The following is a 26,762-nucleotide window of genomic DNA, read 5'->3' as shown; positions in this document are numbered from 1 at the left end:
GGTTATTTCCAATACATCTGCATTCATGGTTTTAAGAACATCGGTAACCAGGCTACAGTATGCTATTATGGTATCTCAATGTGTCCCCATTTAGGCTATACATTTTAATAGACTCATGCATATGCTTCTCTAAATTGAAGTAATGGCAAATGACAGACTAGATGTTCATGTTATAGCCTCAAACACTTCAATAGATGCTTTCTTGGATGCTTCTTTGACATTGAAATTAATACATTTTGTCCACTATTCCAGTAACTGTATCATTACGATCAGCTGGACCACGTTTACAAATGTTATATTAATACCTAAGAGTGCCACCCAGTGAGACGGGCAACCTGATAGTGCCATCTACATGAAATCTTTCAACAACGGCCAGCGCCAGAGTGATGACGGATGGGATGGCAGTCATGGGCTGATGACGCCACATTGCTCCTGTAGAGCATCATTTCAACATCAAGGGAGCCAACAGTGGTGGCTAGTTCAGGCCAGGGAGAACAAAGGGAGGCTGATAAGAAGTCACTGGCCCCCCAGGGGAGCAATGAGCAGGAAAGGCTCTGGGAGTCCGGGTAAACAGGTGGCAGTTGTACCAGGCATGACTAAGCCGCGGGGACTAGCATGAGAGGGAAAGAAGGAGGGCAGCAAAACGAGGAACAGCATAATTTGATAGGAGCACACAGAATGGATAGGGGGAAGACAGCCAAAGCAAAGGCAGAGCAGATGCTAGGGTGGGCTGGGGGGGGGGGGGGGGCAGATAATGTTTAGTTGCTACCTGTCAATTACTGATTCTGCCTACTGACTCCTCAGGCTCATTGCTCTGATGAGCTGCCAAAGTACAGTACGCCACATCCAAATATTTACCCTATCCAAAAAGAAGTGTCATTTAATTATGTTGGACGATGCAGAATGCATGACCACATTTCTACTGCTGTTGCAGAATGGATGTAGGCTGTCAAACCGAGATCTAGGGGCCATATGTTACCTACATATGTTACTTCTTAGTGAAGGTCTAAGGAATAATGAGTCTGTTAATGAGTCTGAATACAATACTACAGAGGTGAAGTCAAAATTGAAAATACAAACTAGTGGATATAGGTTTCATTACTTTATTTTAATTTAATGAGCATTGAAAAACAAAACTATGCTATGATTGATTAATGTCCCCTGATCTCAGAGACATTGACCGCATTGGGAAGGGTAAAATGTAAGAAAATCCTGAAATTAAACTGTAAATAAAAAATATGTAATCTGGGCACATACATTTGACAATGGGCACAAAATGGAACAAAATTGGGTCAGGGATCAAATAACAGGGCGAGACAAATACAAATATAGCATGTGAACGCAATAATTAATGAAATCCATAAAAAAATGTACACTAATTACATAAAAATAACAATTCAAACAAAGGTTCTTCAATGATCATTTTCACAATTAAAAACAAAATCAATAAAAACAATACTGAGACAAAAACAGTGTTGTAATGGCATATCTTATACACAAGTCATATCTTATGATAATATCTTGCATATTAAAAATGAACATTAGAATATTAGTTTAAGCCTTATTAATTATGACTTAGATAATGAATTAACTGAGATCATTTTCTTGAGGAACCCGACACAGAGCAGCTTCTGATTAGCGTCTAATACAGGATTATTATTGCAAGGAGCGTTTCATGAAAATATAAAATGTTAAGACCCCACTGAACACTTATCAGCGTTTCCTTAACACATCAATGGTCACACTGTAGACAGCTACAACTACTTCCCACTGGGCACAGACGTAATCTCAATGCCTAACTTTTGATTTACATTTGGTTGAGTTCTCAAATAACGTGAAATCAACAAAAATGTCATTGGATTTAGGTTACAAAATGGGTGAAAAAAATAAGACTCCCTTAGGTTGATGACTTTTTGCTAATCCAATCAGTTTACCACTTTGATTCAATGTCATCACATTGAATTGTTTTTGTTAAAATGACATGGAAACATTGATTCAACCAGTTTTTGCCCAGTGGGTTCCCTCTCTCACACTGTCAATTACAACCCAATACAATACTGTTCCATGCAATCCAGCTTCCAATAGACTCATCAAGCTGGTCCCAAGCATTGGCATATATATCATCTTACTTAGAGGGCATAGCTTAAGGAGGTAAGATTTGCTTAGCTTATCTGAGGGCTATACTTACATACTGTATAATATGTCTAATAATATGATACATGGTGATAACTATTTCTGTAGCGTGCATGCAGAGGGACATGCAGCTCTGACACAGTGAAAAGAATATGGTGGGATGGATATACAAGGTTTCAGGGGTCTTTTTTTTGGCCTTTTCATATTCCATATAAGGTGTGGTTGGCATCTCTGACTCTGACAGACGATCACTGGCGTTGGCATGGGAACAGCTTGACAGCACAGGCAATTGCTCACGTCTCCTCCGGTGCGCGCGCACACACGTGTCACACACACACACACAACACGCAGGTCCTCAGATGACAGTGGCGAACAGGAAGATCTGAATGAGAGGCATGACCTTCAGAGTTGAAAGGTCGGCGAGGACGGCCTGCAGTAAGGGAGATCGTCAAAGAGAACACACGTTCATTACCAACAGCAGACTCACACCAACCAACCAGTGGATGTAATAAAGTTCCACATGATGACGTTTTTACAGAAACTCTTTTTAGTGACAATTTGTTTGAAACACTATTGAGCTGCAGATTCCCCTTGTAGGCTTCATATAGGGTATATGCCATTCCCACAGCCTGGCCTTTTGGGATTACATTTAGGGGCCCTATCATGTTTACAGAAAGGGTCTAATATTTCAGGCCCTCGGCACAGGCTCTAAAAATAAGGAGCCATGTTATGATACCTTCTCCAGTGGACCAGGTGGTGAATGAGCAAGCAAATACTGTGGCCCAGCATCTTAGCATCAGGTCAACCTGACGCCCGTGCGTCACACTGGATTAACTCTCTAGGAGGGGAGGGGAGGCCAGAGACGGCTAGGGGAGGTTTACTATGGCTGTCAGTCAAATGCTCTGGGGGAGACAGTATAAAGGCTTTCTTAAGTGGGTACAAGGACACGAGGCTGGGACTCATGCCAAAGTTCATGGTGCAATGCTCTACCTAGGTGTCCTTTGTATGTTTTCGTGTAATCTGTACTTTTCCAGATTGTTTGACATTTAACAACACACACAGACACCCTGTGTCCACCACAATAATGACCCTTGCACATTTCGGGTGTGAGCGTTTCGGGGGAAGTGGGGGCTAGTGGGGGGTAGGAGGGGCAGAGGGCTTGAAATGAGAGTAAGGGGCTATTTCAGTAACCAAGGGCCAGAGTGGAAGCCAGTGTGTGTGTGTGTGGGAGAAAGACGACCTGCCTGTGGCCTCGGCACACTCACTTCAGCTGAGGTCAGTGATGTCACCTCCATCAGGTTCTCAGCCCGGAAGGCAAAGACGGCCGCTGCTAGGACTAGGGGGAGAGAGAAGGGAAAGTGGGGTCAATACCCACTATACAGTTTAGCATCAATGCAGCCGTAACACCATAACACACCTCTAAATACTAGTGAACTAGATAATACTAGAATGCACGGTCACAAAGTTGATTGTATTGATAATGATTATTTTTTATTTTTTTTACATTGAGGAGTAGTTTCACGTGAGTGCTGCTATACCTGCTACAATCTCCAGTGAGTCGTAACCCAGGATTCGGTCCCACAGAAGGAGGAGCTGGTCAGTAGAAAGGTACCCAGAAAACGCTCTCACCATCCACTTAAAGGCAATACGCAAGCTGAGGGTATGTTCAACAGTTGAATAGTGTCACATCATTGTTTATGTATCATCATTGGAGCCCAAATGTACAACATACATTTCCCTTTTTATACCTGCATGAAAGATAATCATACATATTCAACGCCATATCAATTTCAAAAGTAAGCATTTCGCTACACTCGCATTAACATCTGCTAAATATGTGTATGTGACAAATAAAATTTGATTTGAAAAGTAATGTAATATTTTTCCACTAGATGGTGGTATATGCTTGAACTAATGCATAGGCAGAGGGAGAGAGAGAGGGAGAGAGGGAGAGAGAGAGAGAGAGAGACCCTTTTATATCAGGAAAACAGGATTTTGAATGGGATTCAATAGTTTGGTCCCCACAAGGATAGTAAAACAAACGTGTGTGTGTGCTTGTATTACTATCCTTTTGGGTATTGTAAATTCCCAAAAGTCCCCTCAAGGATAAAACAAGGAAAATTCTCCCTTGTGGGGACATTTCCCACATACCCAGGAGGATAAAGAATATTTTAAGCTTAGCGGTTAGGTTTAAGGTTATGGTTAGAATTAGGGTTAGAATTAGGAAAATAGAGTTAGGGAAAATAGGATTTTGAATGGAAATCAATTTTAGGTTCCCACAACGATAGGAAAACATATGGTGTGTGTGTATAGACGTGTTTAACTATTCTTGTGGGGACCAGAAGTCTATTTCTAGGGGGTTTAGTGTTAAGGTTAGAATTAGTGTTAGAATTACGTTAAGGGTTAGTGTTAGTAGCTAGGGTTAGGTTTTTGGGTAAGGGTAAGAGCATGGGTTAGGGTTAGGTTTAGGCTTAGGGGTTAAGGGTTAAGGGAAAATAGGACTTGAATGGAACTCAATTGTCAACCCCCCCCCACAAGGTTAGCTGTACAAGACTGTGTGTGTGTATACTCACGGCTGAGCGCCTATCTCCCGTAGATGGTAGAATAGCTGGGGGAGATGGGTCTGTAGTAGCCTCTCAAATTGTAGGCACAGAGACACTATACCCTATGGAATAACATACGTAATGTGAATACACACACATACAGTATACACACATTTTGAACACACACACACACTCATATCAATGCAACATACTTTTATGAACACAAACACACATGAAAATACATAGCTATACATAGAAACACAAATATGAGCAGAGAACAGACAGAAAACACACTCTCTCCCCTCTCTCCGTATTCTCTCTCTGTGTTAAACTTACAGAGGTGGAGGAAGAGACAGAGTGCAGCCTGAAGAAGTAGCGTACGTACATCTCCCTAAACACACTGTACAGCTTGGAGGGCTCGTTGTACAGGAAGCACAGAGGGGCCACTGGAGGACACAGACACACAGTAACACCTCAGAATTCAATATTTTATTTAAAAAAATATATATTTAACCTTTATTTAACGAGGCAAGTCAGTTAAGAACAAATTCTTACTTACAATGATGGCCTACCCCAGCCTAACCCTAATCCGGACGACACTAGGCCAATTGCGCAGCCCTATGGGACTCCCAAATACGGCCGGTTGAGAAGGTAGAAACCGTACTTACCATACATTGAAAAACCATGGAATGGGATGACACCTATACGGAAGAGAAATTGAGAATAGTCCATCAATGATTGCGCACAAGCATAAAGGGCTACTTATATGTGTGTTAGTAAGTCAATTTGGGGTTAAGGAGTATTCTCACCATTTGGAGGATACACCACAGCAAACTCCTCAACTCCCACCTTGCCTGCAGGTAACCAACCATGACATCAACACCTTATATGAGATTTCCCTTAAAGAACACTTGTGATGATTGTCAATTAGATTAGATAAGGGTAGAATGGCTCACCTTGAATGTAGGATTTGGGAGGAGTGGCACTGTTGTAGCTGAAGTGCTCCAAGACCGCAGTGTCTCGAGAGAAACATAGCAGGACCTATGACAACAGACACACACAAGTGCATGCATGCATGCACACACACACACACACACAAACAGGGGCAAATTAATCTGTGCATGAGTTGCTTCAATTACGCTCAATCTCACTCCACACTGCCCTTACCCACCTGGACAAAAGGAACACTTATGTGAGAATACAGCTCAGCGTTCAACAGCATAGTACCCCCAAAGCTCATCACTAAACTAAGGACCCAGGGACTAAACACTCCCCTCTGCAACTGGATCCTAGACATCCTGAGGGCCGCCCCCAGGTGGTAAGGGTAGGCAACAACACATCTGCCACGCTGATCCTCAACACAGGAGCCCCTCAGGGGTGAGTGCTTAGTCCCCTCCTGTACTCCCTGTTCACCCACGACTGCATGACCAAGCACGACTCCAACACCATCATTGAGTTTGCTGACGAGACAACAGTGGTAGGCCTGATCACCGACAATGATGAGACGGCCTATAGCGAGGTCAGAGATGCCAGGACAACAACCTCTCCATCAATGTGAGCAAGATAAAGGTGCTGATCGTGGACTAGAGTTTCAAGTTCCTTGGTGTCCACATCACTAATGAACTATCATGGTCCAACCACACCAAGACAGTTATGAAGAGGGCAACACCTTTTCCCCCTTCGGAGACTGAATAGATTTGGCATGGGTCCCCAGATCCTCAAAAAGTTCTACAACTTCACCATCGAGAGCATCATGACCAGTTGCATCACCGGTTGGTATAGCAACTGCTCGACATCTGACCGTAAGGCGCTACAGAGGGTAGTGCATACGGCCCAGTACATCACTGGGGCCAAGCTTCCTGACATCCAGGACCTCACTAGCTTTAAGCACCAGCTGTCAGAGCAGCGCATAGATTACTGCACCTGTACATAGCCCATCTATAATTTAGCCCAAACAACTACCTCTCCCCCTACTGTATTTATTTATTTATTTATTTAGCTCCTTTGCACCCCATTATTTCTATCTCTACTTTGCACATTCTTCCACTGCAAATCTACCATTCCAGTGTTTTACTTGCTATATTGTATTTACTTCGCCACCATGGCCTTTGTTTTGCCTTTACCTCCCTTATCTCACCTCATTTGCTCACATTGTATATAGACTTATTTTCCTACTGTATTATTGACTGTATGTTTGTTTTACTCCATGTGTAACTGTGTTGTTGCATGTGTCGAACTGCTTTGCTTTATCTTGGCCAAGTCGCAATTGTAAATGAGAACTTGTTCTCAACTTGCCTACCTGGTTAAATAAAGGTGAAATAAAAATATACCAGGTGGTGTCAGACAAAGGCCCCAAAAATGTGATGGTAATCTCATCTTCTCTTCTGATTGGGAATACATTTCAATGACTCTGCTCCACTGTGTGGCATTATCTTCAGGAAATGATATGACCGCTCAATCAACTGAATTATGTTTTAATCAACTGATTTCATTGGTTAAGGTCATTGCGTCACAGCAGATGGGGACTGTGTATTGAAGTGCAGAGCTGGTGTCAATTCCACAGACGTCAGTTCAATGTCTAGTTTTGATTTACATTTGGTTGAGTTTTCAACTAATGTGCATTCAAGGTTAAATCAACTAAAAATATCACCATGTGATTGGATTTAGGGTAAAAGTTGAGTGAAAAAACAATGCCTTTACGCTGATTACTTTGTGCAAATCCAATCAGTTTTCCACATTGGTGCAACGTCATCACATTGATTTGTTTGGTTGAAATGACGTGCAAACAATGCTGCATTGACCCGTTTTTGCCCAGTGGGGTGAATCGGGCATGGGATTTTCCCCATAGGAGTGCACTTTAACTTTTGAACAGATTGGACTTAAAGACATGCTCCAGAACTTTGGTGACTACTAAGTATTTTTTAAACCTCTTGCTTTGGGCTGGATGTGTCAATGTGTAGTTCATACATGCATAATCTATAAGCAGAATTACTGGTTTACCTCAATTAGCCACGAAATCCCTAGTTTGAAAACAACTTTTCTGGAAGTTGTGCTGTGCCATTTGCTCTACATTTTCCCCCACATGGGCCAGCCCCCTAGTAATTAGAGTTCCAGCCAATGAGCTTCAGCCCCTCGCCACTTGAATGACAGGTACCAACATGCACACACAGCAGAGCGAGAGAGAGAGCAATGACGTGGGGAACAAAGTGCCTAGTGGAAGTCTACACACCCTTGCACAGTCTTCATATTTTGTTGCCTCAAATCTAAAGAGGAATTAAAAAAAAAAAATTATCCCTACAGATCTACACAAACCTACTCTAAATGTTCAAAGTGAAAGAAAGTTATAGAACATTTTCAAAATATAATTTTTTCCCCCGAAGATAATAGTTGGTAGAAGCAACTTTGGCAGCCATTACATCTGTGAATGATTTTGAATTATATTCTACCAACTTTGCACAACACTTAGGGCAACAAATGTCCATTGTTTTTGTCAAAATGGCTCAAGCTCAGTAAATTTAGTTGGGAATCATTGATCGACAGCAATATTCAAACCTCGTCTCTGATTATCAAGCAAATTTAAGTCAGGACTGAGACTACACCACTCAGGAACACTAAACACTTATTGGAAATCAATTCTGGTGTGTCTTTGGCATAAAATTGTTTTAATTGTCTTGCTGAAAAACAAAACACTATCCCAGGGTTAGGGTCCTTTAACTTTTTACCTGGGCTTTGCTCCTTTCATATTTATTTTGATCCTGACAAACTCCCAAGTCCCTGCCAATGACAAGCAGACCCATAACATTATGCTGCCACCACAATACTGGAAAGTACAGAGGTTTTGCATCTGTGTTGTGTAATATTGGATTTGACCCAAAATCTGTGGTTTAATTTAGGCCAAAAAGTGAATGGCTTTTGCAGTATTACTTATTACTTGCCTTCTTGCAAATCAGAATGGATGATTTGGAGTAGATTATTTTTTACACAGGCATCCTCCTTTTCACTTTGTCATACAGGCCAGTAATGTGGAGTGAATGCAATGTTGTTGATCCCTTTGTATTTTCAAATATTGTGGTGGCAGCATCATGTTATGGTTATGCTTGTCATTGGCAGGGACTGAGGGAGTTTGTTAGGATCAAAATAAATAGCCCAGGTAAAATGTTAAAGGAAAACCCGCCTCAGTCTTCTGAAAACTGAATTATTTTTCCACGGAGCAATTACACAAATTTGAAGTAAATTTGAGATCAGTATTTTAACACCCACAATGTTAAATGTAACACTTTCTTGGAAATGATATGTGACCCACTGAAATAGTATTAAACTAACACTTTTCAAAGTGTTCACAAACTAACACCCCTAGAGTGTTGGTCCCTAACACCATGTGTGTGGCAAATTCCAACTGAAATGAACACTTTATTAGAGTTGATGCTGTTATCCTTTTTGTGTGTTAGGAATAACACATGTAGTGTAACAGTACTTTAGGGGTTTTAACATTGTAGGTTGTAAAGCCTTATTTGCATATATCCCACCATGCCTTTCAAGTGAATGCGAGAGATACCCACCCATGACTGTGTTTGTTAGTGATAGACATGTGTGTTGCATGCAATAACTCCTGGTCTTGAAGCCTTCACCAAGTGACTGCCAAGTGCATATGTTTGAATTCAAAGTAAACCCTTTAAGACCTTATATTATACATTTAATAAGGACTTTAGTTATCCTCCACATTGTGGTCTGATAATCCTGTCTGGTGGGCCACATCAGACCTGCAATTCACAATAAGCTGGTTTGTGAAGGGATTAGTGATTCCAATTAGAGCTAGAGGGAGGAAATCCAACAATTGTAATATTTTATCACCCAAAACCTACATTCAGAATGACTGCTATGGTGAAGGACTTGACAAATAAGACTACCTAAACCATCTAAACTGGAACAACCACCTCAGTAATGGGTTAGACCGGTGGAAATTGGTTCTTTGGTCTGATGAATCAAAATGTGAGATTTTTGGTTCCAACTGCCGTGTCTTTGTAAGATGCAGAGTTGGTGAACGGATGATCTCCACATGTGTGGTTACCACCGTGAATCATGGATGTGATTTATTTTGAATTCAAGGCACACTTAACCAGCATGGCTACCACAGCATTCTGCAGCGATACGTCATCCCATATGGTTTGCACTTAGTCCCACTATCATTTGTTTTTCAACAGGACAATGACTCAACACACCTCCAGGCTGTGTAAGGGCTATTTGACCAAGAAGGAGAGTGATGGAGTGCTGCTTCAGATGACCTGGCCTCCACAAATCACCCGACCTCAACCAACTTGAGATGGTTTGGGTTGAGTTGGACCGCAGAGTGAAAGAAAAGCAGCCAACAAGTGCTCAGCATATGTGGGAACTCTATCAAGACTGTTGGAAAAGTATTCCAGGAGAAGCTGGAATCTGGAATCATCAAGGTAAAAGGGTGGCTCCTTTGAAGAATCTCAAATTTAAAATATATTTTGATTTGTTTAACACTTTTTTAGTTACTACATGATTCCATATGTGTTATTTCATAGTTTTGATGTCTTCGATATTATTCTACAATGTAGAAAATAGTCAAAATAAAGAAAAACCCTTGAATGAGTTGGTGTGTCCAAACTTTTGACTGGTACCCTATATACTGTATATCATTCATGCAATTTCAATGTTGTTTGAGTTTCCTTGTGTACCACCAACTTTGCTTGAGAGGATTTTACTGCAACACTGCATCCAAGTTGCTTGACAAAGATGTTTCAAAGAGCTGTCAGTCAAGGCGAGCTCATGAATATAATTTCCCCGCCCAATCAGCCTGTCTTTTCAAACTTCATGGTAGTTAGCCACGAGAGAAAAAGTATTTTCAGAATGGCTGTTTTCAGAATTACTGAATGTGCAAGGGGTGTGTTGACTTTCACCAGCGACTGTGTCTGCACATACAATATGTAACGTACTAGGCAATTTTTGGGGACCCCTTTTGGCTTGTGAGCACAATATTCAGAACTAGTGGCAAAAAATTATTCAGAATTACCAGAGAATCTCTTTACAATGGAACTGAGCCCAGTCTCTGATGCACTCGCTCTTTTTTATATTTGTGATTATAGATTAGTCTCTCTCAACCTAAACCTGAGCCGTATATTGAGAGAATTCTACGACTGCATAGCGAGTTCAGGAACAGTCCATGTTGATGATTTGTCAGTGCCGAGCGGGTAAGCCACCATAGAGATGATAACCTGTCGTGCCACCACCATTCACTAAACCGCTCCCAGCATTCAGCGAAATAGTTACTATCATTCACTTAAACACGTAAGTAAACAAATAAACCAGCAAAGCCAGACTGGAGACATTCATCTGTCACTATAGTGTTGTCTGATGCAAGTATTGGTGGACATATGAATGAGCACTTGAATGAGCACGTGCGCCAAGTATTTTGGTTGAAAGGGGTATTCAAAACCATGATAGGGGAGCCTCTATATTATATACACACTTAGAAAAAAAGGTGCTAAGTAGAACCATACAGGGTTCTTCAGTTTGTACCCATAGGAGAACCCTTTTTAGTGCTGGGTGGAACCATTAGCAGAGGGTTCTATATAGAACCCTCTACGTTGGGTTCTTCAAAGAACTCCCTGTATATGGTTCTACCTAGGACCCTCTATGAAGGTGTATGCCTAGAACCCTCTATGAACGGGTAGAACCCACCAGCCTTATTAAACTTTAAAATGTATTTATTTATGACAATACATTACATATATTATACCTTACTTTGAGGACCTAGTTATACCCTAACAGAGGAGTTAGGAATCTCATATCAGGCCTACAAGTCACAATATGCTTGCTTACAAAGTGATATGTAATTCTTATTGGAGTCCAGCCAGAGTTAGAATATCTAACAAGTGGAACTGTTAATCACCCACAACCTGCATTCAGAACGACTGCCAGGGTAGAAAAGATTGAATACTGAGACTACCTCAATCATCTAAACTGGAACAACCATCTCAGTAACGGGTGCAAAACATCCAATTACTAACAGATTGGATTAGTTTAGAAAACTGTATGCTATTTATCTTTGTGTAGCATAACATTTCTCAACCAATCAATGTACATGCAAAAACACAGATGTTAAAGTAAACAAACAACTCTGAAAATCTCCCTGCAATAGAGCATGCTGAGAAATATCATATATGGTTCTATGTAGAACCGTTCTTGCCTTCCAAAGAATCCTTCTTGCCTCCCAAAGAATCAGTAAAGAACCCTTCCTTCCAAAAATGGTTCTTAGGTTGTTAAAGGTTCTAGGTAGAACACTTTGACTTACAAAGAACCCTTGTCTTCCAAAAAGGGTTCTTCTGATCAAAACGGTTCTTGGTAGAACCCTATCCCTCTGCAAATAACCGTTGTGGAACCCTTTTTTTAAAGAGCGTATAATTGCGTGTGTAACTATATCTGTTACAATGGAATATTGTGTATGTAGGAGTGAGAGTAGTTTACTCTAGTGGTATTCTATACAGTCTGGTGGCCGTGTTATTTTGACCACCATTATCTCCCCTCTGTGTACACGCTCTAACCTAACACAACCTACATAGATAACACTCAGTCTTCTGTATATATGTATGCATTAATGTCTAGTGTTAAAAGGACATGCTAATAGAACGGAAGGAGACTGCTGAGTAGATGCTTGAGAGAGAGAGAGAGAGAGAGAGAGAGAGAGAGAGAGAGAGAGAGAGAGAGAGAGAGAGAGAGAGAGAGAGAGAGAGAAAGAGAGAGAGAGAGAGAAAGAGAGAGAGAGAGAGAGAGAGAGAGAGAGAGAGAGAGAGAGAGAGAGAAAGAGAGAGAGAGAGAGAGAGAGAAAGAGAGAGAGAGAGAGAAAGAGAGAGAGAGAGAGAAAGAGAGAGAGAGAGAAAGAGAGAGAGAGAGAGAAAGAGAGAGAGAGAGAGAGAGAGAGAGAGAGAGAGAGAGAGAGAGAGAGAGAGAGAGAAAGAAAAGAGAGAGAGTGAAAGGGAGATGGAAAGAGAGAAATGGATGAGGGAAAATGAGTCACACTCACCTGATACAGGAAATCTTCAAACACAAAGTAGTAGTCATCATTACTCGCAGTCAGTTTCACATCCTGGAGAAAACAAAGTAGGGATAATTGACAGCAAAACAAAGATATAAGAAATAAATATCTGACACATCACTACTAGTTTGTAAAGAACATAGCAGGCGGGAAAATAAATCAACACCAAGGTTCTCAACAACCACACGTGTTTGCATGTGCTGTGGTGTTAGTGTTTTCCTGCTTGTATTGGCACGCCAAAGCCTACCTTGTAGATGAGGTTATCCACCAGCAGGTCATGGTGTATGACTCCAGCCTTCAGCTGCTCATAATGCATCACATCCTGTCCAACAAAACATCAGTCAGTCAATTACAAATAACATCAAGCTAAAAGATACAACCTCCACAAATAATATGGGACAATCATTTATTCAAATGATTAACCATTCAATCCAATACAGAAAGTGGGCCTAAACTAAAGAAACTAAAGACCGCAGCATTCATTCGGTTTGCCCTCCTACTACAATAATCTATTTGAATTGAAGTACTACTACTATCTGATGTCCTTAAACCACCTTGTGTATTTTGTCAAATTTATGTGCTCGTTGACATTGACATGACCATGATTTAGTCAGACGAAGAGGCAAGGTTAATGTTATGGGAAGTACTTCAACACTTACACACTTCACACCACATAGTTAACATCAGAATGTCTCCGGTCTGATAAAAGCTATCATAAAAGAACGAAGTTACAGAAGACAGGGAGGAAAAGAGGAATAAAACCAAAACTCTGACAGACTTCAAGCACTTTGGCAATCAGACTGGTGGGGAGAAAAACAGAGATGAAGTTCAAGCTGCTTGTCCATGTCAAGAGGTAGGGCTTCCCAGACATATTCAAAACACCCAAAATGGATATCGTCAATTTGAGACATTAAAATTCCCTTTAAAACATTAAAGGGGCAATCTACGATTGCTCCATACAGTGCCTTCGGAAAGTATTCAGACCCCTGGACGTTTTCCACATTTTGTTACGTTACAGCCTTATTCTAAAATGTATACAAATATTTTTCCCTCAGCAATCTACACACAATACCCCATAATGACGAAGCGAAAAACAGTTTACACATTTTTTCAAATGTTTTAAAAATAAAAAAAACTGAAATACCTTATTTACATAAGCATTCAGATCTTTTGCTACGAGACTCGAAATTGAGCTCTGGTGCATTCCGTTTCCATTGATCATCCTTGAGAAGTTTCTACAACTTGATTGGAGTCCACCTGTTGTAAATTCAATTGATTGGACATTATTTGGAAAAGCACACACCATCTTGTCTTTATAAGGTCCCACAGTTGACAGTGCACGTCAGAGCAAAAACCAAGCCGAGGTCGAAGGAATTGTCCGTTGAGCTCAGAGGCAGGATTGTGTCGAGGCACAGATCTGGGGAAGGGTACCACTCTGACAGAGCTCTAGAGTTCCTCTGTGGAGATGGGAGAACCTTCCAGAAGGACAACCATTTCTGCAGCACTTCACCAATCAGGTCATTATGGTAGAGGGACCAGACGGAGGCCACTCCTCAGTAAAAAGCACATGACAGCCCGCTTGCAGTTTGGCACCTAAAGACTCTCAGATCATGAGAAACAAGATTCTCTGGTCTGATGTAACCAATATTGAATTCTTTGGCCTGAATGCCAAGCGTCACGTCTAGAAGAAACCTGGCACCATCTCTTCGGTGAAGCATGGTGGTGGCAGCATCATGCTGTGGGGATGTTTTTCAGGAGCAGGTACTAAGAGACTCGTCAGGATCGAGGGAAAGATGAACGGAGCAAAGCACAGAGAGATCCTTGATGAAAACCTGCTACAGAGCGCTCAAGAACTCAAACTGGGGCGAAGGTTCACCTTTCAACAGGACAACAACCCTAAGTACACAGCCAAGACAACGCTTTGGGACAAGTCTCTGAATGTCCTTGAGTGACCCAGCCAGAGCCCGGACTTGAACCCGATCGAACATCTCTGGAGACCTGAAAATAGCTGTGCAGCAACGCTCCCCATCCAAGCTGACAGAGCTTGAGTGGATCTGCAGAGAAGAATGGGAGAAACTCCCCAAATACAGGTGTGCCAAGCTTGTAGCGCCAGACCCAAGAAGACTCAATGCTGTAATCACTGCCAAAGGTGCTTTAACAAAGTACTGAGTAAAGGGTCTGAATACTAGTATTAGTATTTGATAAATTAGCAAACATTTGTGCTTTGTCATTATGGGGTATTGTGTGTAGATGGATGAGGAAAAAATACACTTTAATACATTTTAGAACAAGGCTGTAACGTAACAAAATGTGGGAAAAGTCAAGGAGTCAATACTTTCCGAAGACACTTCAAATGTTTTGACTTTTAACTTAATGACATATCCTCATTGATTCTGAGAATATAACTTATAAAAGCCTCATTAGCTTAGTTCAACTGTCGTAACCCACCAGAACCTCAAATATAAGCTAGTTTTATTACAATGTTTGTAAACAATGTAATTGTAAACAAAAACGGTATAGCCTCAAGACATTGATAAAACTATAATTTTGATATCATGGATGGTCAGTACTTGCATCAACAGCTCTTCTTATGAACTGTATGTATGCACTGTGTTGCCCTTGCCAACCCCCATTGTCCCACCTCTGAGAAGCAGAGGTTCTGTTGTAATCATGTAGGTCTGATAACTGATTTGTTAATTTTACAGTAATGCGATTAGTCACAAACTCAGATTTTGAATCCAAACAACTCAGATGATATAAAAGGGTCTTAGATTCTCTCTCTCGGGGAACATGTGTTCACATTGCCAAAGCAAGTGAAGTAGATCTCTCTCTCATTAGCCATGCCTTGAGCAGTGCCTTGTAGTGCTTGTTAATGCTTCATGACTCCATTAATAAGTTATTAAATAATACTTGCTTTGATATTCGCTCCGCGTGACCATTCCTTGATCTCAGTCAGCTAAATGCATAATACTTGATTGCACTTGGTTTAACTATAGTCTCTTGCACATTGTCATTCTCATGAACTTTCCTCCCTGTCCTTTGGATGAGAAGGCGAGTACTGTATCTCCACAACAATACTTTCGGATTGACGGTTCAACCCTTGAGATTTCAACTTAACTGCTTTGCCATGCTTTGACTTACAGTACCTTGAGGGCCTTGTGTACACAACTGCTTCTGTGCCACAGGGCAGCTGTAAGTGGCTGTACATAAGGAGTCTATGCCATGCATAGTGGGTGAGGAATGGCCGCCCACCACCTCTGTCCATCGCCCCGGGGGAAGCCCTGTCTCCTGGGTGAGGCCCTTAAAGGCCTCCGCCCATCTATTAGCCTGTCTGCGCTGGAGAGCCCTTACCCTTATTAACATGAGGGATTGTGGGATGCGGGCTACGTCATAGGAGAGTTGATGGGTGGTGGGTGACGGTGGTTATCTGGGACATTGTGGACATGTTCTGTTTAAAAGGATAGTGGTGATTGGTTAATACAACCTGGAGGTCATCCTTGAAGATGTTTAGGTTATACTGCAATAACATAAATCTCTGTGCATTTACACAATATCCTGAGTGTCCTGATATGTCATACAATACCACCATGTCATACACGCTAGAGCTAGTGGCACACAGATTACGGATAGTGGACAGTCCTCTCTCCTGTCCTGAACGCAACTCTGTTTGTCCTACTGTCGACCCTGGTGGAGGTAATGCTCTACAGACCTCCGCTGGATCCCTGTAACTCTCCTAGGGGGATCAATCTTCCCACGGCAGGGGCAATGTTTAATCGGCCCGCGACGAGGCGGGGGTCCGTTCCCTGGGTTATACAAATGCGGAGGGGCACGGCCATTTACCACACAGGGAGCAGGCCCTCTTGTTTGAGCTAACTTTGCTAAATCGCAACCAGTTTGATTACGTTGGCGGTCACAGTGCCCTGGGACGAGTTACGGCAGGATGGCGTAAACACGAGCGCCACTAATTTATAGCCCGAGGATCGTCTCCAGCTGCATGAACCTGTACTAAGAACTAGGCATTCAGTCTATAAAATACGTATACGTATCTACATGTAAAATAAGTGAATTCCTTGAGGACAATGTCTAATGCCTATGGAAAGATTATATTTTTTGCTAGATTTGACGGTTCAATCAAAAGTAATGCTTGCTAAATCTAATCGCATACGACCTCTCTTTATTGGCAAACTTATTTGAAGCTACACAGGTGGTAACACCCATAGATACACGTAAATATAAATTAGGATAAACATACGTGCCCCCACACTAACATACAGCCAACGTATGGAGAAGAACCAACACAGGTAAATATGAGTTTCCCGAGTTTCCTTTCTAACAAAAATACTCCTTAACAGTTCCTCTCTTCCAGTGTGAATGATGGAGATAGGTCATGTCAACCATTAACACTGGAGAAGGTTCAGGAAGAGGTGAGCAACTTCAAGCCCTAGAAAAAAAAAATGGGCCTTGGGAACCGCAACGGCTGTGTGTGCCTGGCAGTTTCATAACAAACACAGGCAGAAAACCCAGAGTAGCAGGTTCAACACCATGGTCTTTAACATTAACCTAATGATACATTCATCTACAAAGGATCGGTAACCACTTAATCAGGCAGCGTAGTGTGTGTCTGTGTGTGCATTACCTCAGGCTCATTGGTGGAGTTGAGGATGAGGGCCCAGAGGTCAGCTCGTAGGCCAGTGGGACAGCCCTGTCTACTGTACTGCTGGGCTGCTGCACTGTCCTGCTCATTTACCACTGGAACGACACACAGAGGACACCCTCATAACACAACAATACTATAGCAGTGGTTACATTATAGCACAACCGAGAGAGATCTCCTTCGTGTACATTTAAATACTTGAATTTACAATGAAAATAAATATATCACACGCCACTGACTCACACCACAGTAAACATACCAGGACCATAGCGAAATGTCTCACTGTCATTATAGCAACACGACTTTCCCCTTCTGTTGAACACACATATAAAACAAACAGACTGCAAACGATCAGACCAGACCCTATCTGAATCTGAACCTTCCATCTTGCTCCTTCCACTACGACAGATCCCAAACACACATGGCCCTTGACTCCACTTACTCCAGGTGTCGGAGAGCCAATAACACACTCCAACATAAACATTCTGCCCTCTTGTTCCTCTTTAAATCGGCATTTAGAGTGCTATCCTCACTTGATCCACTGTCCCCTTGGCCATCGGGGTGTTAAAACACATTCCTACCCATGTAGAACACATTGTGAGGGCACTAAGGAGACGTACACAAAATGAGTCCTTGTATTATTGTATGTGTCCCCCGGGCCAGGCCTGATTCAGCCCTATAAGAGGCGTCCCCGCTAATGTTTACATTAGGCTCAGCATACAGGGACAGGGTAAAGTGCAAAAGTGTAAGGGAGACTAGGCCACTTGAGAGGGTGAAGGAGAGGATTAGTTATGGCAGGAGCTACCTATAGGGGTTTCCTATGGGAGGGGGGTGAGAGGTGTGTGTGTGGTCTTGTTCTTCTATCCTCGTGGAGACCTGAAATCTCCCAAAGTCCCCAAAGGATAGTATAACAAGGAAAATGATATTTAACTCTTGAGTGAAGGTTAGGGTTAAGGTAAGGGTTAGGGAAAGTAAGATTTTAAATGGAAATCCATAGAACAACACGTGTGTGTGTGTGTTAGGGCTGGGCGGTAAACCGTATGCGACTATATACTGGCATTGATGCGCGGGCAGTATAACGCTATTACAACGTTTGGCTTTTTAAATGTGGTACACCACTCTGTTTTTATAGTTTACTCCGCTACTTGAGTCATCTCTCTCCCCACCCCTTCTTTGTCACTCAAGGAGCACAGTTGTTGTTGCTCGACCACTATCATTTGCCAACCGTTCACTCTTGACTTCAATCTTCATGGACAATGCAGCAGATACAATATGTTGATGACAACGATTACGATTTCCACTTTGCTTCTTAATATAAAGCCGAAAGCATTCGATAATTGCAATATTAGTCTGTGTATCTTACTGTCTGCAAACAGCAAGTTTGTCTTTTCTTACCAAGATGTGGCTAAACTAAATTGTGTTAGCCGCTAATGCTAATTGCTAGTTAGCTGGCCAGCTAATAAAAAAATGAAATATATGTAACCTTTATTTAGAGAAAACATTTAATGTAGCCAAAGAGTATAGGGTCCCACTCCCCTGAGAAACACTGACCAAAACTTTGGTTTCTACCCTGTCACAATAACGCCTCCATAGAGATTCTAATTCCTAATTCTATGAACGCCTCCCTGGCCTTTTCATTCATTGTCATGTCAAACAACACTGTATTCAAAGTGTCCACGATTACATTCTAACTATAGAATAATATTATTATTATTATTTTCCCATGATTCTATCTATACTGAAGAAAAATATAAACGGCAGCTTGCAACAATTTCTAATATTTTACTGAGTTACAGTTCATATGAGGAAATCAGTCAATTGAAATTAATTAATTAGGCCCTAATCTATTTCACCTGACTGGGAATACAGATATGCATCTGTTGGTCACAGATACCTTAAAAGAAATGGGCCTCACAACGGGCCTCTGGATCTCGTCACAGTATATCTATGCATTAAAATTGCCATTGATAAAATGCAATAGTGTTCATTGTCCGTAGCTTATGCCTGCCCATACAATAACCCCACCGTCACCATGGGGCACTCTGTTCACAACGTTGACATCAGCAAACCGATTGCCCACATGACGCCGTATACGTGGTCTGCGGTTGTGAGGCTGGTTGGACGCACTGAAATCACTTCAAATGTACAGTATGTTTTGCCGCCCTACGGTCATGCACAACTCATAAAGCCAATTTAGAACTTTTATATTATTCCAAAACATAAAATTGAAACATTTTGTGATATATTTGGGCCATATCGCCCAGCCCTAGTGTGTGTGTGCGCATGAGTGCATGCAGTACCAAATGTCCCACTTTAATGTCAGAAACACATATTCCAGAGAGGACCAACTGGCTACGATACAAAAAGAGAGATACACGCTATTAAATAAATAGGATCTCAAATGAACCAGCCATCTATCTATTATCTTACCTTTCTTCCCGATGCGAGTATGCTCGCTTTCAAACAAATCTGCCCAGAGATATGAAAAGGAGGGACAACAAAAATATATCAGTTGTCAGCCTGAAGTGGATCCGTTTCCAGAACGGACTACTGTATCAGTTGGATTTACAAACAAAAGGCTATAAATACAATGATATTTAAATCCTTCTTAGACACACAGATATTGTCTGAGAGATGCCAGACGGCCGAATGGCATGAGAAACATTTACACAAACTGATAAGATATCAACTGAAATGTTCTTTATTCATCCCGATTTATTTCTGTATTTGCTAGGTAAACATGTTTTTCTCTGATGATTCTGAATGATTTTACTGTAGACCTAGAAGTTCTTCCAACTTGATGTGGAAGAGGAATTACCGCTAAATGATCCATTATTCTCCATTTCAAAGCTTTGTTTATAGGCCGGAAAGTATGAGTATTTTTATCAGGACACAGAACGCAAGCTCAGTACATATTAATCGAGTTTTACCTGGGGGTACGTGTGTATGGTCGTCAATACCCAGCTGCCCCGTGGTCAGGCTCAACTCTGAATAGGCCTCTCTCTGAGGGGACAAAACATACAAATCGCAGTAAACACCGTCGAATCGTCAATAAACACAAATCATCTGGGATTTACTTTGAGTAGGTTACACACACGCAGACAAACAGTTCCTGTTCTTCTAAAGAGCTGTCAAACTCATTCCATGGAGGACCAAGTATCTGACCGGTTTTTGGGTTTACCTATGAATTAAGAAATAGACAACAAGGGGAGGGGGGTTCCTTACTAATTAGTGAACTAATGTCATCCATCAAGTACAAGGGAGGAGCGAAAACCCGCAGACACACTGCCCTCCGTGGAATGTGTTTGACACGTGCCCTAAAGTATAAATGTGTAAACACACACCCAGTGTTTCGACACACACACAGATGGGTCAGGTCAAGTGTTTCTCCTATCACCTGTGGAACGACACACAAACAGACAGACACGCACGCACACCACAGACAAACACACAGTATTTCCCCTACCATCTGAGGTATGTCTCTGTCGTGGAGGGGCACCTGGATGAGACCCCAGTGACTCTTTGCGCTGGCCTCCTCACTGCTGTCATGGTTTGGGTTCCGTAGGCTGATCAGCACCTGGGAATCATGGGAAATGGAGTAACTTGGAGTATTAAGTCGTCGATCAGAACATATTGATTGAGATGAAGTCCATTTACCTCCAGAAAGTCTTTGGGAGCATAGACAGGCCTGAAACGACTTAGATCTGTACAAAAGGACGAAGACAAAGGAGCATTAAAGTTGAAGTTGCTAATAAAAATATAGTAGTTATAACATAGATATAACAATGTAATTACAACATAGCACAGATGCTGGGTGGATAGTTGCATCATCAAGCTAACTTTGGTGACCATTGAATGGATAATATCCATTCAATGGTCATTAAAGTTAACCTGATGATGCAACCATCCATAGTATGTGTTGGCAAATTAGACATTCATTTTTGGTCATCTCCAATGGAGAAAAATGGTATAGCGTCTTCGCTGGATAGAGAATTCCCAGCAAAGTCAGGCATTTAGAAGTTTTCATCGTCAGATACTCCAAGTCAAATGCATGGTCAGTCAATAAAGAGAGCATGTTAAGGTTGGAAGGGGAGTTCCACTCGCTATCGGAGCGAGGCAAGGCCCAGGAGTCTGGTTATCCTCTGGATTCACAAGGCCTGCTGTTTATGCCAAGGCCCGGCACACACTTGTAAATGTTACCATACCCCATTCTCAGATAGCATTGTTAGGAGACTGTTCTGTTACACGGAGTACTGTGCACAAGCAGAGTTAACTTAAGGTAATGCACCTACGCAAGAGGTATATAAGTATAAATGGCACACACACACACACACACACACACAGCCTTAATTACAATGGCAAGGGTTACATCCTCCTGCAATGTTAAAATAACCCCAGTTAATCCACACTTATAAACAGTATCATCAACATGGAGTTTGAAGGTAAAGACCTGGTTCGTCTGTCCCCATCTCATTCCACTTGTTGGTCAACTCCTTCTGTTCCACAGCTGGCCTCTACAAAACGGAAAATTAAGAATAGTCAATAAAGTAGTTTGTTAATAGACTGAAGACATTAACACAAATATATACTGACACACAGGGCCCTCTGCGAATATTCTTGAAGACCTCATCTTAGGTTGAGTACCCTTTTACATGCTGTCATAAACTACTTTACACGGTTTACCTTACGAGCCAAGGGTACACCCAGCTCTGTGCACATGCTGTTCAGGCTTTTGAGGATACGCTTCTCCCAGTTTACCTGTAGGGGAAGACACACACAAGCTTAGACACACGCACACACACATAAGTGCGCGCACACACACACAAACAGTTAACTTAACGACATTACAAAGACAAGTCTGAGCAGAGTTTTTCCTGGTGGTGGGCGTGGCGGGCCCATCAGAATTTTTGAGAACATTTTATAGGTCCCCATCTTGGCGATGTAGATATATTTGTGCATTTCAAAGCCAATTTCCTGCAAATTTACGAATGTTTCCATGGAGCTGAGAGAATTCTTTGGAATATTAAAGCAAATTTCCTGCAATTCTACACATTTTTGCCATGCAGCTGAGAGGACATTTTTGCAGTTTTAAAGGCATTTTTCCTGCAATTTTATGCACTTTTACACTGTTAGGCAGCCCACCCAAGAATTGTAAGAATCCCTTCTTCACTAAAACATATCTGCTTAACTAAAGCATATCTTCTACAGTAACTCACCAGACAAATCTGAGAGACAGAACCACAAAAGAGATGATGAAATGGAGTGATGAAGAAAGGAAGAGAAGGAGAGATGGATGGAGAGAGGAAGCAACAGACCCACCTGGGCCTTGCGCATGTATGCCAGAGGCTCCTTGGCGTGCTCTGGGGGAGCTGCAGGGTGGCTGGGGAGCGGCTGACTAGAGAGAGAAAGGGTGAGTAGGAGAGATAGAAAGGGCAAGAGAGAGTGAAAGAGAGAGAGAGAGAGAGAGGGAAGGGAAAAGAGAGAGGAAAAAAGGAAAGAGAAAGTGAGAAGACTAATTTCTTCAAATAAATGTATGACAAAACAACCCGTAAAGGCAGTAGGATCCTCTACTATCAGCAACATATTGAAGATTTTATTTTTATTTATGCAATCAAACTGGGGGAAAAGAACAATCGACTAAGACCAACTGAAAGCTCTCTCTCCAGTTGAAGGAGAAGGTCTGGGTTCCTCCACCAGATCCACCTCCTGCATTTGTCCATCATTCAACCTAAATAAATGACTCTGGCCGTCTGGAGGACAAAAACAGGATCGAGCCCATTTCAGACGGCCCTTGTCTTGTACAATGGCTTGCGAAAGTATTCACCCCCCTTGGCATTATTTTGATTTGGTTGCCTTACAACCTGGAATTAAAAGTGCTTTTTGGGGGGGGTTGTATCATTTGATTTACACAACATGCCTACCACTTTGAAAATGTAAAATATGTTTTATTGCAAAACACAAACAAGACAATAAAACTTCAGTATGCATAACTATTCACCCCCCCCCCCCTCTCTCTTGGGGTATATCTCTATAAATTTAGCACATCTAGCCACTGGGATTTTTTTCCCAATCTTCAAGGCAAAACTGCTCCAGCTCCTTCAAGTTGGATGGGTTCTGCTGGTGTACAGAAATATTTAAGTCATACCACAGATTCTCAATTGGATTGAGGTCTGGGCTTTGACAAGGCCATTCCAAGACATTTAAATGTTTCCCCTTAACCACTCAAGTGTTTCTTTAGAAGTATTCTTAGGGTCATTGTCCTGCTGGAAGGTGAACCTCCGTCCCAGTCTCAAATCTCTGGAAGACTGAAACAGGTTTCCCTCAAGAATTTCCCTGTATTTAGCACCATCCATCATTCCTTCAATTCTGACCAGTGTCCCAGTCCCTGCCGATGAAAAACAAAAAAGCAACATTTTAGTCTCATCTAACCAGAGTACCTTCTTCCATATGTTTGGAGAGTCTCCCACATGCCTTTTGGCAAACACCAAATGTGTTTGCTTATTTTTTTCTTTAAGCAATGGATTTTTTTGTGGCAAATCTTCTGTAAAGCCCAGCTCTGTGGACTGTACGGCTTAAAGAAGTCCTACAGACAGATACTCCAATATCCGCTGTGGAGCTTTGCAGCTCCTTCGGGGTTATCTTTGGTCTCTTTGTTGCCTCTGATAAATGCCCTCCTTGCTTGGTCTGTGAGTTTTGGTGGGCGGTCCTCTCTTGGCAGATTTGTTGTGGTGCCATATTCTTTCCATTTTTTAATAATGGATTTAATGGTGCTCTGTGGGATGTTCAAAGTTTTGTATATGTTTTTTAACCTAAACCTGATCTGTACTTCTCCATAACTTTGTCCCTGACCTGTTTGGAGAGCTCCTCTTGGTCTTCATGGTGCCACTTGCTTAGTGGTGTTGCAAACCCTGGGACCTTCCAGAACAGGTGTGTATATATATACTGAGATCATGTGACAGATCATGTGACACTTTGATTGCACCCAGGTGGACTTCATTTAACTAATTATGTGACTTCTGGAGGTAATTGGATACACCAGATCTTATTTAGGTGCTTCATAGCAAAGGGGTTGAATACATATGCGCGCACCACTTTTCTGTTTATTTTTTAGAAACATGTTATTTTTTTCATTTCACTTCACCAATTTGGACTATTTTGTGTAAGTCCATTACATGAAATCCAAATAAAAATCCATTTAAATGATAAGTTGTAATGCAACAAAATAGTAAAAAACGCCATGGGGGATGAATACTTTTGCAAGGCACTGTAAAACACTCATCTTTATCTAAACACGTCACCTAAACGAGGACATACACAGATGATTCATGTTCAAGAGAGGAAGGCATAATTCAACTCTTTACGTTGTAGTGCGAAACTGGACAGCCTCAAGTTCAGGCAGCTGGATCGTGAGTTTTGTTTTCATCTCACAGCAGTAAGACACCATGGTACTCTTAAGTGACTTAAGGTGACTCGGGCTTACATTTGCTCAAACTGAATAACAACTCACGATTTGATCATACAAACAGAGAAGCTGAAAAAGTGCTGTCTGTTTAAAAATAAAGTGTTAGCAATGCAAGGAACATGCGTCTGTCTGTCCATATCTGATACAAACAGTAGGTCTAGACAGACAAACAAAACAGAAGAATAAAAGCATGAGACCTCCTGGCATTGGATGATGGTTGGAGCGTTGGTGCCAGTTTTGGGATCTGGTCTGGAGTGTGGTTCTTGGCCAAGACTAAAGCCCCAAATCACTTTTACTGGTGTCTGTTTTAAACGAGCATTGGCTGAACATTTCAGGTGATTCACTCTCATAAATGTTATATAAAAACAGTTAGAACCAAACTTCAGTAAGGGAACACACCATTAGACCCCCCCTCTCTCTGCCTGGTCTCTCTCAATCTCTCTCTCTGTCTATCTGTGTGCCCATGTACATGTTATGCATTTGATATGCTTATACAAAATACATTTTGTTTATTGAAAAAAACACTTACACATGCAACTCTCTGTATACTGCATTCTGTAGCTTTCTCTCCCAACCTGCAACACAAAATAAAAAAGGTATTAATTTGCAACATGACATGCATGATATTCAATGTAGGTCCAGTCCATGACATCTAGCTAGCTATTACCCACACAAATATTTGTTCTGCATCAGGCGCTTACCTGATGCTTTGAGAAAATTACGAACGTCCTCTTTTAGAGATTCTAATTGTATCTCGGGTCTATGCAAACACTCCTAAATAGAATGAGAAAATAGTTAAGCATATTCTCTAAGTAGCTAGATATTTTGGTATGTCAAACAGTTAGTTACTGGTCGTAAAATCAATAGCATTGCTAGATAAGGCAACTGTTTGTATAGCCTTGGCAGCTGTAAAATCTCACAGCAGCAGACAGGGAGGACAACATTCGTTGTTGCACAAGCCTTTTGGTCAATGCCTTCGGTTCTGCAGAGCAGCTAGCTAGCTACTCACTTTGGCCTGTCTCTCTATTTGAGAGTGTAAATGGGTTGCTTTCAGTCGCTGGACAATTTGCGCAATTGTCAGTGATAACTCCGTTCCCTCATCCATCATTTTCAATGCTCGTTTTGGTTTATCTACACTACGATAAGGCAATTAGACTTTTAGAATCCATTTGGTATCCGGTGATGCAGCCTTTGGCCTCTGCAGTGGTTACTTAGCAACTACGGACTATGGATGTAGAGGAAACAAAAAATACGCAAGATTAGTTCCTAGCTTGTTAGTTATTTATTGCATTATCAGTGTGCTCATTGTGAATAGCCTGCAAGCTCTATCTCCCTTTCTTGATGAAAAATCCCTAATATAGGCTGTGTTCTTTGCATAAACAAAGATAAGATATTGTTTGGAGTCAGATTGTCTAGATTATCTATGTATTTGTAGTGCTGTATCCAACAACATCTGATCATCAATCGCATTACATAGCCTAGAAGAAAGGTCATTTGAGTAAGCCAGGCCTGTAATAAGACTTGCTTGCTATGACTTTGCTATGACTCCGTCACCTGCATTCAAAAGGTAAAGAAAACAGTTTAAAAGTTTGTTGGTGCCTATATAGGCTACCATGGCTGAGGGTTAAATTTGGGAGGGGCATTTTTGGAATATGATAGGCCTATGTTTGGCTTGACAATGACAATGGAGTAGGCAAAAGCACAAACAGATCTGGGACCAGGCTAGCATCTTAGGTCGATCTAGTCAAAGTGATACAATTACTGAGAGCAGAACATAGGTTTTTAAGCTAAACATGCATGTGGAGTTATGTCATGTTGTGATGGATCACCATCATCAGGTGAGACTCTGTCCAGTACCATAATGACAGCCTATTATCTCTCACATGTGAGCAATAAATCACATCACAGATT

The 26,762-nt window shown here is 41.6% G+C and overlaps 1 protein-coding gene across 1 annotated transcript; it reads right to left on the bottom strand.

Annotated features, from left to right (window-relative positions):
- Window positions 1-1,089: 1,089 nt before the first annotated feature.
- Window positions 1,090-26,080, bottom strand: tbc1d19 (TBC1 domain family, member 19). The gene is made up of 21 exons (XM_020504426.2): window positions 25,861-26,080; window positions 25,553-25,625; window positions 25,381-25,426; window positions 22,709-22,784; window positions 22,073-22,147; window positions 21,840-21,903; window positions 21,047-21,093; window positions 20,856-20,966; window positions 20,320-20,392; window positions 19,820-19,858; window positions 17,372-17,484; window positions 12,983-13,057; window positions 12,724-12,786; window positions 5,633-5,717; window positions 5,486-5,530; window positions 5,345-5,377; window positions 5,013-5,122; window positions 4,707-4,798; window positions 3,672-3,787; window positions 3,399-3,469; window positions 1,090-2,563 (listed from the first exon to the last, which is right to left on the bottom strand). Exons 1-21 carry the CDS (start codon window positions 25,957-25,959, stop codon window positions 2,489-2,491), a joined length of 1,581 nt encoding a protein of 526 aa, XP_020360015.1. The 5' UTR covers window positions 25,960-26,080; the 3' UTR covers window positions 1,090-2,488.
- Between the last annotated feature and the right edge of the window lie 682 nt (window positions 26,081-26,762).

This window comes from Oncorhynchus kisutch, linkage group LG16 (genome assembly GCF_002021735.2).
Source record: "Oncorhynchus kisutch isolate 150728-3 linkage group LG16, Okis_V2, whole genome shotgun sequence".
NCBI classification, from domain to species: Eukaryota; Metazoa; Chordata; class Actinopteri; order Salmoniformes; family Salmonidae; genus Oncorhynchus; species Oncorhynchus kisutch.
Note: the sequence above shows the minus strand (reverse complement) of the source record. Positions and strands in the feature narration are given on the sequence as shown.

What these genes read in the sequence shown, in the direction of transcription:
- tbc1d19 (XM_020504426.2), bottom strand. Translation starts at nt 25,959, where the DNA reads ATGATGGATGAGGGAACGGAGTTATCACTGACAATTGCGCAAATTGTC. An exon ending in GTATACAGAGAGTTGCATGT is followed by an intron (nt 22,785 to 25,380) that starts GTAAGTGTTTTT and finishes TTCTCTCTCTAG; the next exon opens with TCAGCCGCTCCCCAGCCACC. An exon ending in GTGTACCCTTGGCTCGTAAG is followed by an intron (nt 21,904 to 22,072) that starts GTAAACCGTGTA and finishes TCCGTTTTGTAG; the next exon opens with AGGCCAGCTGTGGAACAGAA.